The sequence below is a fragment of the Hyla sarda genome, chromosome 1, assembly GCF_029499605.1.
Source record: "Hyla sarda isolate aHylSar1 chromosome 1, aHylSar1.hap1, whole genome shotgun sequence".
In the NCBI taxonomy this organism is placed as follows: domain Eukaryota; kingdom Metazoa; phylum Chordata; class Amphibia; order Anura; family Hylidae; genus Hyla; species Hyla sarda.
The window spans coordinates 506,144,913-506,157,346 of NC_079189.1; the positions used below are offsets into that span (position 1 = coordinate 506,144,913).

At 41.8% G+C, this 12,434-nt stretch overlaps 1 protein-coding gene across 10 annotated transcripts in view; it reads right to left on the reverse strand.

The window, feature by feature from the left end:
• PPIP5K2 (diphosphoinositol pentakisphosphate kinase 2) overlaps positions 1–12,434 on the reverse strand; it is a 117,544-nt gene that overhangs the window by 60,451 nt on the left and 44,659 nt on the right. For all 10 annotated transcript variants that reach the window (XM_056537516.1, XM_056537522.1, XM_056537519.1 and 7 more), the window contains exons 6-11: positions 6,500–6,654; positions 5,693–5,794; positions 5,321–5,482; positions 3,131–3,252; positions 1,545–1,646; positions 645–731 (exon numbers count right to left, since the gene is read on the reverse strand). In XM_056537516.1, coding sequence (XP_056393491.1) covers positions 645–731; positions 1,545–1,646; positions 3,131–3,252; positions 5,321–5,482; positions 5,693–5,794; positions 6,500–6,654 — 730 coding nt within the window. The remainder of the gene's footprint in view (positions 1–644; positions 732–1,544; positions 1,647–3,130; positions 3,253–5,320; positions 5,483–5,692; positions 5,795–6,499; positions 6,655–12,434) is intronic.

The following is a 12,434-nucleotide window of genomic DNA, read 5'->3' on the forward strand; positions in this document are numbered from 1 at the left end:
CTATAACATGCTATGGAGGAAGCACTGCACGCACTTCATAGCCACGCAGTAAATGTACGGCACTGTGTGTGAAGTTACTCCCTGCAGCGTTGTACATTTACATTTTTTTTTGTGTGTGGGTGCTATATGTCACATGGACATGCCAAAAGTTTTGATTGATTGGGGTCTGGGTCTTCAGAGCCTGACTGATTATTTTAAGAAGAAAAAAAAGGAAGAGATAAGCAGACCCCAATCGATCAAAACTTTTGATATGTTTTGTTTTTGGATGACCCAGCTTTTAATTCTAGAGATCGACAGTCCAAGTCAGAACACCCAATTTTGTAGCCTTGTCGCAGCAAGGACTGGTGTGGAAACTCGCCTACTGAAGCAAGAAAGTCCAGCGCAGCTGCTCATGCATAAAAGCTTATTTCTTTATATAGTCAAATAAAATCACATCAGGACAGGTGAACGGACAGGAAATTATACTTCTTGGTTGTTTAGGCCAACCTCAGTAATACTGACTAGTATGAATAAGGTTGGTCTAACCAACCGAAACGCGCAACTTCCTATATTGGTTGGCATTCAGTTTGTAGCAATGTAAATTGTTGATACATTTCTTCCTCTAAGTAAGCTAGTCACTCAAGTAGTCACCAGAAATGACTTACCTTTGATGTCTCACTTCCATTTTCATCTTCTGTTTTGGTGTCCGATCACCGTGTCTTATTACTGCAATTACACATCGGAGCTCCATCCTTAAAAGGTAAAATTTGTTGAATATAACCACGGAAAAACATTCTAATTTGTGAATTTTATTTTAAAGATGTTATTTTGCCATATTATAAAGAAAAAGAAAGTCAGACAAGCCACGCTTTAACAACACAAGGAGAAAAAGGTTTGCTGGCTACCCTAGCTCGCCCTAGCTCCTCTGCTGCCTATAATTATTAGTAGTCACTATATTGTGCAGGAAAGAGAATGTGACATTAGTAAAGGTATACACTGTGCAATATCATATGCATTTTAGGGATGGCTATTGGAGTGCACTGGGTCTTCCATTATTGTTAGCCATATTTACAAGCTTTTATATGGAAGCATATGAAAGAATTGTGGCATGCTCCATTACACCACACAGCTAGAGAGTTTTTCTCCCCTAAAAGCTTTGCTTCTTTGGAATTCTAGCTCCATAAATATGGCACCTGACAGCTCATGGCCCATTGGCGCAAGGATAACTTTGTCTACTGCCATACAGCCCCCATGCTACGTGCTTGAAAATGTAATGGATAATACAATGCACTGCACGTTACTGAATAAATCCATTATGTGCATAACATATCTATAATTCATAAGAGAAATTTCACCGAAAGCCATTCATGGAAATAAAAACAAATATAATCTAAAATTTGCATTTGTACAGAGAAGTAGGAACTGTCCTATAATACAATAAAAGCCAAAGAACATTACTGATATGCCCAGTCTCCATCTGTTCCTAATAACCAGTTGCTATAGATGAGACAACAATGTCTTGGCACAATGAGCAAAACACATAAAAGGACTCAGTTAATGCTTACATTGTCCCAGATGTTGTAGGAACTATAGGTATATCCTCTGCTTCCAATGGTATTGACCAGGGAATCTGAAACTGAGGAGCCAGCTCACGCATGATGATATTCCTGAAATCAAGGCGAAATGACAACAAAAACATATTGGATAGATAGAGAGCGAGAAAGAGAGGGAGGGGGTAGAGAAAGCATGTGAGACATTTACTTTAAATATTTGACCATTGTGTTACCATTATTGCCACCCCTCAACGAAGACACAAACACACTCCTAAACATTGCTGTTGCAACACCATGAAGAAAATATCATGGAATTATGGAAATCGATGGACATGTTAACGATCAGAGTTGACCAAACTTACAATAAATTGGTTCATAACAAACCTCGCAGCTCGACTCTTCATAACTTTAGGTCAGCATAAGTGCTCCGGTTGTATGGAAAAGGTGGATACAGTCCTAGGAGACCTAAAACACCTAAGTCATCCCTGACTTTTCAAGGCAACCAGAGCACTTGGAAAGCTGAACTAATGTATGCAGACTAAAGTTATCAATGGCTGAGCTGCGAGGTTCGTTACAAACCAATTAACTGTTAGTTCGCTCAACCTTATTAATGATATGTGAATGAAAAAACAATTGGAAACAAAATATTCAAAACATCTTCATTTATTTAGTATCAAGTATTAGTGACATGCAGAGAAATAACATTTACATAAAATATATAGGAGCAAGTGTGATAGCACCTATGACCAGTGCAAAGTATGTAAATCCTGGTGCTATACTGGATATTAGAACAACAAGAGCTGGTGCCTGCAGTGCACCAGGAACCCTCTAGAAGAAATCATTTTAAAACACCAACTCAACTAGCCCCCCCCCCCCCCCCCCCATGTTTTGCTCTGTAGAGCTTCCTCAGAGGTCTGGAATAATGGCTCATTAGCCCAGACTAGAGATGAGCGAACTTACAGTAAATTCGATTCGTCACGAACTTCTCGGCTCGGCAGTTGATGACTTTTCCTGCATTAATTAGTTCAGCTTTCAGGTGCTCCGGTGGGCTGGAAATGGTGGATACAGTCCTAGGAGACTCTTTCCTAGGAATGTATCCACCTTTTCCAGCCCACCGGAGCACCTGAAAGCTGAACTAATTTACGCAGGATAAGTCATCAATTGCCGAGCCGAGAAGTTCGTGAGGAATCGAATTTACTGTAAGTTCGCTCATCTCTAGCCCAGACCTCTAAGGAAGCTCCAATGTTGTGATGGCTGATTCACTAAATACATTCAAGAGGGGCTTGGATTTCTTTCTTTAAAATGATGGTACTAAATGTTTGGAGATGGGACATTGATCCAATAATTTAGGTTTCCTGTATTTAGCGGAATTTTTCCCCAAGTATAGGTCAATTGGCATCTGCCTAATGGGGGTGTTTACCTTCCTCTATATCAAGACGGAAGGGTTGTAGGTCAGACTTGATGGTTTCTTGTCAACCATGTTAAATCAGTTAAGTCAGAATACTAACCCTGGAAATCTGCATGCAGACTTTGAAAGTTGTTAAAATAACAAATTATAATGTCAAACGTGAATCAGTCACATATATTCACAATCTTACCCAAGAATCTTGGCACAATCATCATAATACTTCATTGAGTTCTTCACAAAGCTGAATCCATTGACATCGCACACATAAGACTGGCCATTTGCACGTAGCAAATCAAAGCCACATACAGTTTGCTGTGAAGAGTCAATAAAGAAAGAAAATGCCCATCAATAATCCAAGTAACTTTGTTCCTCTGTCTACCTACCTAGTGAATGTGGTGCACTCGTACTTCTGGTGCTGATGCATATTGATTCTTATTTACAAGTAACACATGCAGTTAATCTATAGGATAAATTATAGGGCCTACATGGCCAAACCTCAAAGGTAAAAAACATACCCAAATGAATTGTTTTGTAGTTTGACAAGAAACATAAAGGCTGTCCGGGCATGCTCGGAGTTGTAGTTTTGCAACAGCTGGAGGCACCCTGGTTGGGAAATACTGAGCTAATAGCTAATAAGTCAATTGGGTCTGAATTCAGAAAGAGGCAGATGATGTACGAGCTTGTATCAATTTTGAGGGTGCACTCACACGTTGCAGATGCTGAACACAGACAACAAGAAGCACAGAAGCAGTGCCCCATGGCCGTAATTCTTACAGAGCTGCACATTTAAATATATGTCTCACAGCAGTTCAATAAATGTTTAACTCTGTGGTCCATTACATTATCTCCTGATAGGAGAAAGAAGAATGTGTGTTAGAATTTGTTATGTTTAAAGTAAAATTCTTCCCATATGAAGTGGGAGTGTGGCTATATTCTCTGCTGGATGGGTCAGTACTTGTCATTTTGTTCACATCAGCTTAATTGTTTTTCATTGTATTTTACTGAAAAAAACCTTTTAACAGACCATCAATGTGTAATTGCTGTGTGTCAAACCACTTAGGACCCTACTAAGGGTACATGCACACCACGTTTTGCAATACAGTTCCCGTATCAGGTTTTTATGAAAAAGGGATTCCTCAAAACCTGACTAAACTGTATCAAAACATGTGTACAAATTTCAACCCGTATACGGTTAAAAACAATATACGGTTTGAAAAATGATGTCCGGTTGCATCCGTTTTTTAAGAAAAAAAATGTATACGTTTTTAACTTTTCACTCCATTTTGAATAAAGTTTCACTTGTTTGATTGAAATTCCAAGAAAAAAAAAGGTACAAAGTCAAAAACTGTATGGTGAAAACCGGATGGTACGTACGGTTCTGTACGGTTCACATTGACTCCCATGTTAGAAAAAAACCTATACGGTTTAAGGGCACGTTCACACGAGCGGATTTTCGCAGCGTATTTCGCTGTGGATCCGCCGCTAAAGGACCCTCTGTATTCTGCCTTCACATGTGCCTGCTCATAGCGGCAATACACCACTACTTGCTGACACACTGAAGTGATGTGCGAGTCGCCGCGCATGCGACGGTGTACTCGCACACATCGTGGCCACTCCCCCTGCTCGATGAGCTAGGCCGAGAGCTGCCGCGATGTGCGAGTATACTGCGCATGCGCGGGGCGACTCGCACATCGCACTGTTTCTGCTCAAAACGGCGTATTGCCGCTCCGAGCATGCACATGTAAAGGCAGAATACAGAGGGTCCTTCAGCGGCGATCTGCAGCGTAAAATCCGCTAGTGTGAACGTACCCTAATACGGTTTTTCACCCGGACATAAAAACGTGGAAGACTAAGGTTTTGGGTAAGGGTAAAAAAAAATGACAAAACCGTATAAGATGCAAATGGACTAAACCAGATGATGCATTTGACATACGGTTTACAATGTTAAGTCGAAGCATACGGTTTTCTATACAGTTCCGTACGGTTTTTAACTTGAAACCATATATAGGAACCATATAGCAAAAACTTGGTGTGCATGCAACCTAATAGATAAAACAAAGAGATATCAGCACTCGCTGGCCCCTTCGCTGTTTATTCAAGCACAGTGACTTGTCCATATGTCTGGTTGTGCCTGCAACATGATAGAGCCCCTTCAAAATGCCTGGTAACATAAAATCCATAATAACCTACTGATATGGCCATTCTAGATTTTGTTTAAATTCTTGTTTCTGTTCTCTTTATGACACATTCAGAAGTCATCAGTGACATTACATGTAATTATAACTGGATAGTTAATTGAGACAGCGATGTGCACTTTCTCTGTATAAATGTAATATCCCTATAAACAGATAAGGGCACATTTCACACAATGACTAATCACCTTGAAGGCGAGGCACACTTTCCAAGCTATTAGTTTCTCTCTGGCATTTAAGATAACAGGATATCGAACTTCTTTGCCTTCGCTGTCCCTTTCTACCTTGCCATCCAATGCTGGCGACTTTCGAGCTTCAGCATGGGCATAGTCTGGACCAACAGTATAAACCTGCAATGAACGAAAAGAAAACAGTAAGTGCCAGCCACAGCTTGTATACACAGTGCAATGACATGCCAGCTGCCTTCTCATCCCAGTAAATGCACCATAACCTAAGCTGTCTGACAAGCCGAGCTGCCATCCAGATTGATACAAGTAAAAATTATATACAGTAAAAAAATAGTTATAAAATACTAATATAATATAAAAGTAATAAAATACCTTGACATCGGTGCCATCGGTTGGCATAAACTCCTCATAAATATATGCACCAGTCTTCCTCACACTGCTTTCTGGAGAATATACACTGCTACGACTGCCAATCTAGGAAGAAGAAATAGTACACTAATAGAGTTAGTATTGGTGGAGAGAAAAAAAATGCTCCGCCGCCAGATACAATGCAACCATAAAATATGCAAGAAGACAGTGCCATAAAGTGATATGAAGCTTGACGTATACACAGCTTGCACAAGTGTAAGTAAAGGATAAAACATTTATCTTTTGTGACTTATCTTTAGCAGGAATAACACAAATCAGGGTACAAATCTAGGAAATTATCCCTATCATTTCCTCCAAGTGATTTCTCAGTAGTCGATGTATGAACTAAAGTCTGTTCTTACATTAAAGGGGTACTCCACTGGCCAGCATTCGGAAGTAAATATTCCGAATGCTGTTTTCGTGCTGCGGGGGTCAGCCGTGCCCCTCGTGATGTCACGGCCACGCCCCCTCAATGTAAGTCTATGGGAGGGGGCGTGACGGACGTCACGCCCCCTCCCAAAGACTTGCATTGAGGGGCGTGACCGTGACATCATGAGGTGTCATGTTCCATTTCAGTGCAGCAGTAAAGACAATAATGTCATATAATACCAGTGCATGTATCAGTATTCGTAACCCATAACCCCCAAATATAGCATACAAAACACTAAACTACAGAGATAAAATACAACCAGAGTTGTAAGTAAAGTTTTAGATAGTGTGATGGCCAACAGGCAGGTACATTTTAACATCACAAAGAAGAGATTGGATCACCTTTCGGAACAGTCTTTGGCTCCCGCCTCCAGCAGATGTTGGGTAGTAGATGTAAACATTATGATCCTCCGCACTAACAGGCTTCTCTACAAAAGGTTTCTGGAATATCTCTCCATTCACCTCCACATGATCTTCACCTTCTATTAAATTACATTCTGAAAAATAAACAGCAAACTTTTCAGGTGGTAAAACAAATAACCAAAAGAAGAACTTGTATTTGGAGGATCTTATTATTTAATCTATTATACAGAAATGACCAGCTACTGGTACCACTCTTGTTGAGTGTTGCCCAGCACTGCACTAAACTCTGTGCCCAAGATGATGTCGGGGAGATAAGGATCAGGCATGGTAAAATTCGAGCCATATCCTTCTGTTATTCCAGGAGACACTCACCAGAGAAGTCTGGCAGCAGCTTACTTCCCTCTCCCCATTTAGAACACATGTACATTTGGCCAACTCAGGGGTTGTTATGTGGATTGTTGCTACTTACATAATGGCTGAAGATTGCGAATTATAGGTTTCCCTAGACCTGATGGATTTGCTTTGGATTACAAATAATCATAGTGACTATACTCAGCTGGAGAGAACACATTCACCAACATACCGTATATACTCGAGTATAAGCCGACCCGAATATAAGCCCCTAATTTTACCCCAAAAACCCAGGAAAAGTTATTGACTCGACTATAAGCCTAGGATGTGAACTACATCATCCCCCCATGTAATCATCCAGACCCCCGTCATCATCCCCCCCTTCATCATCACCTCCTGTCAATCCCTTCATCAGTGGTCTTTAACCTGCGGACCTCCAGATGTTGCAAAACTACAACTCCCAGCATGCCCAGGCAGCCATCGGCTGTCTAGGCATGCTGGGAGTTGTAGTTTTGAAACCTCTGGAGGTCCGCTGGTTGAAGACCACTGCGGCCTTCGTCATCATCCAGCTCCCCCCCCCTTTTGTTTTGTACTCACCTCCCCTTGGCGGGATGGTCCAGGCCATCTATGCTGCAGGGACCGTCCGGTGGGGATGGTTAGTCGTTGCAGGCTGTCCATTTTCACCGGGGGGGGCCTCTTCTCCGCGCTTCGGGCCCAGACTAGTGACGTTGTCTTGATGACGACGCACAGGGACGTTGCGCATGAACGTCCCTGTGCGTCGTCGTCAAGGCAACGTCACTACTCCGGGGCCGGGCCCGAAGCACGGAGAAGAGGCCCCCCCCATGGTGAAAATGGACAGCCCGCAACGACTAACCAACCCCACCGGACGGTCCCTGCAGCATAGATGGCCCAGACTAGCTCACCCTAACGTCCCGCCGAGGGGAGGCGAGTACAAAACAAAAGGGGGGGGGTCTGGATGATGACGGAGGCCGCAGTGGTCTTCAACCTGCGGACCTCCAGAGGTTTCAAAACTACAACACCCAGCATGCCCGGACAGCTTATGGGCTTGCTGGGAGTTGTAGTTTTGCAACATCTGGAGGTCCGCAGGTTGAAGACCACTGAGGAAGGGATTGACAGGCGGAGAGTTCACTCGAGTAAAAGCTGAGGGGGGGGGGGGGGGAGGGGCGTTTTCAGCACGAAAAATCCTGCTGAAAAACTCGGCTTGTACTCGAGTATATACGGTACTTATCAAAAGCAAACACTACAAATGCTGTCCAGTGTGGTATTTCAACAGGTAAATATATGGAATGTGATACCACAGACAAAAGAAGAAACAAATATATATATATATATATATATATATATATATATATATATATCTGGTACCGTGTTAGCCTTAATACTATGGAAACACATCTAAATAGCAGGTAGACTGCAAATTCCACAGATTATCCTAAATTCATAAAACCTATATAAGTTCTGTTTAAGGGAACAGCACTTATTCACTTATACACCAAGCAATAATCAGGAAAGGTATGAATGGTTGTTTGAACCATTGTGTGGGAACGTTCTTTAAAGGGGTACTCCCATGGAAAACTTTTTATTTTTTATTTTTAAATCAACTGACGACAGAAAGTTAAACAGATTTGTAAATCACTTTTATTAAAAAATCTTAATCCTTCAAGTACTTTTTAGGGGCTGTATACTAAAGAGAAATATAAAAAAGAAATGCATTTCCTCTGATGTCATGACCACAGTGTTCTCTGCTGACCTCTGCTGTCCATTTTAGGAACTGTCCAGAGCAGCATATGTTTGCTATGAGGATTTTCTCCTGCTCTGGACAGTTCCTAAAATGGACAGCAGAGGTCAGCAGAGAGCACTGTGGTCATGACATCAGAGGAAATTGATTTCATTTTTGGATTTCTCTTTAGTATACAGCCCCTAAAAAGTACTAGAAGAATTAAGATTTTTTAATAGAAGTGATGTACAAATCTGTTTAACTTTCTGGGACCAGTTGATTTAAAACTTTTTTTTTACGGGAGTACCCCTTTAATCCAAACATCTGCCAGTATAAATGGCCTTAAAGAATCACACCAGGAATTTATGTATTTTGGTTTATAGCGTGCAACACTGAATATTATTAAATAATAAAACGGAAGTTTATGTATATGCCGTCCGAATACCAATTTAAGTTGTACTGTGTCATGCTTGTGTTGCCTGCCATTTCAATTCCTACTTACCCTCTAACATTAAATATGATGTCACACCCCCTCCCATAGACTTGCATTGAAGGAACGGGTCTATCACGTCACAAGCTCTCGGCACCAGCTCCAGCATTCTGAACAGTTTGTTCCAAATGCTGAGCAGCAGAGTACCACTTTAAGGCCAAAACTGGCCTGGTCCTGAAGGGGTTAAAAGGGCAAAAAGGTGGTGTGTGAGGATATCCAGGAGGGGACCAAGCCTGTAAAAGGGGTTAGAGAGTTTGCAACAGGAGGTAGTGTTCAAGACATAACCCAGGTCATCGGCTAAAGAGGAGAAAGAATTGGACAAAACCTTGTTTGTCGGCTTTTATGTAGACAATAAAATAATCTGCAGCATCTCCCTCCATATAAAGAGTGAATGTGCCGCTCACAATGATGACTATGGAGGTGAGGGACAGGGGTTAAACAAATGGTTGGAAGGAAAAAAACTGTACATACAATGTAGCCAAGAATAAACTAAAACTATCCCAGGAGAGTTGGTATTAAGGTCTATTCCGGGACATGGACAGCAATGAAGTCAGCTTTTTCGGTTTTATCATGTTCACTTATGATCTCGTGACCAGTCTCAATGGTTGCAAACAAGTGATGACAGATCTCTACTGGTTTAAAGAGTCACACTAAAGGACAAAATGACCTGAATGTCCCAGCCAACATATTGTGATGACTGCAATGGCTGGTCCCACTTAGTAAAGAATGTCAAACAGCTGACACCTTGGTCATATGATATACAGATAAGAGCCCTTCCAGCGGGAGTTATTCTACAGCTTGTTTAAGACAACAGAGATGTGTGTGGCATATAAATGGGTGAAAAAAAACATGTATGGTATCCCAATGCTGGGATATCCCTAGTGACTTCAGGGACCTCAAGGTTGATGGCCTTAATACTACAATAAACAGTCATGGTTTAATCAATGGGATGATCACTGCAATGAAGGGGCTGCAGGGAAGGGGGGGGGGTCAGCTTCATAGTTTACACAGCCCACACGGGCAGTTTTGTATAGTATTGCTGCTGTCTCATTAAACTGTCCGCACCATGAGGCATGGCCATACTACTATGTGTGGTGCACCCTATGTAAACAAAATGTTGTATCCTGATATTCTGCCGATTATCAAGAAGCGCTAAACCCCTTTAGAGGTAAAGATATCCTGGAGCAACAGAGTTTCTCACAAGCGACACAAATGTTTACGTAATGGAATAGTTATATGCCATCTATGAAGAGATAGACTTTATAGAGTAATTGACTTTATAGTGTACAAAGCCATTCATTACACAGCAACTATGCAGCGAAAGAATGTGGCAAAACCTCAACATCAGGAACAGCAAGGAAGAAAAAAAAAAAAAAGCAACCTGCAGGCAAAGAATAGTAGCAATAATAGGTTAGCTTATAACTAGTTATAAAACATTGTTATAAATAAATGCACATTCATCTTCATCTATACCAATATACATTTCTTATCTCGTCCTGAACCTGAGTTAAAAAGGGTTAACAATCAGCGACTTAATACCCACCGATTTACTGACAGAGAGAAGAGGCACTGTCCTATTAAAACAGTAGTGCTGTACTGCACAGGCTCAGACAGATGATATTACAGGGCACATCATTTAGGATGACCAGAAGGTAACAAGCAGATATAATGGGGCAGTTACATACAAACCCGGATGCATACTGTTCCTGTGCGGGGCCTAAAAGTGCAGCAGATGATGCTTTTGAGTCACACAAAGAAACAGAATGTTCAGGAAATGGACATAGGGCAGTCACTAATAGATTAAAGTGTACCATAAAGTGTCACCAAAAAAATTACAAAAAAGAATAATTTGACACGTTGTGCACACAAGTCAAAAGTTTAGAACTCATTCCCAAGACCTGCTGAAATTGAAAGTTATAAGCCGGTGAAGTTTGCACCAGTGCCGGTCGCCTGATCTGACTCATTTATTCTATAGAGTAAATAAGTCTTATAATGCGCCCACGGCCTTCTAAGAACTGAGCCCCTGACTAGACGACATGTCATAAGCTTTTTTAGCAACAGTAACTATTTAAGTTTTGACCATTAAGGCTGGGTTCACACTACGGAACATTGGAGCAGAAGGCTTTTGAAATTCCGCTCAGGAATTCCTCTGCACAGTGCATACAATGGAATTTCTGCGGCATAGACTAAGGATGGCCAGTGCTGTCTGAATCAGTCAGGGCAGGGACCAGGCGGACATTGCTATCCACTTTGACGAGCTGTATCATTCTTTCAGTGTAATACATGGAAAATACATTAAAGAAAAAGTACGGAGCCCCGTCTGTCGTCCACAGCGGCGCATCATGACCCCCGCCCCTTCATATAGCTCTATGCCCTTCGGCTATCTTCGGCTCTCCCATAGAGCCATATGGAGGGGGTGTGGCGGCCCCCAGTTCGGACGAGGGTTGTGACTCGCCGCTGTGGAGGAGAGCCGGGGCTTCATACAGGAAATAGCAGGGGCCTCAGCGTTCAGACGCTCCGCGATCTAAAACTTATCCCCTATCCTGCGGATAGTTTTTGTCCATGATCCTTCTTCTTTAAGGAAAGGCAATGTCTGCCCGATCCTAGTGCTGACTAATTCAGACAGTGCTGGCCACCCTGAGTCTGGCCGTCAATTTCAAATAAATGGATTTTCCAGGTAAAAGTGACCACTTTTTCTGGGCACCCCCGGCGATCAGCAGCTCTGAACAACCATTGTGCCCTGATGTAAACAATATACAGAGCTGGAAGCCATGTGAAAAGACATTGATGCTGGTTCAGCAAATAGACAGCTATCTAAGGATTATGAGCACCTTAAATCTTTCCTCTGCATCAGATTACTGTACGGATGATATCCAGAGTACACTCCTCAGAATACAAGCACCATAGCTAGCTGTATAATAGACAAGGAATGCTGTAAAACTGTTATTGCAGTTGTGAGATACAATACAAGATGTGCCTTCGATTGAAAAATAAGTATTTAGAAACATGCTGAGCTATTTGTGTAGATTAAGTAGATTATGTCTACATGGAAACTGTGTTCAAAGGTGACACATACACTTTAGGCACCTTATTCTATGCAGGAATAAGGCTGGTGCATGATTCAGAAGGACGGCTTAGGGAGCTACAGAATCATTTTATAGCTGGTTAAAATTTTAAGAATTAAGCTCTTTTAAAGACCACCTTTTTGAGAAGAACGACCCCCTTATTCAGACCAGATCAGCCATTTTACATTATGCCCGCCCAGTACCCATTGCTTATGACAGACTATCCCCATCAAAGACCACTTTTCAATGCAATTGTGACTGCATAAAGTG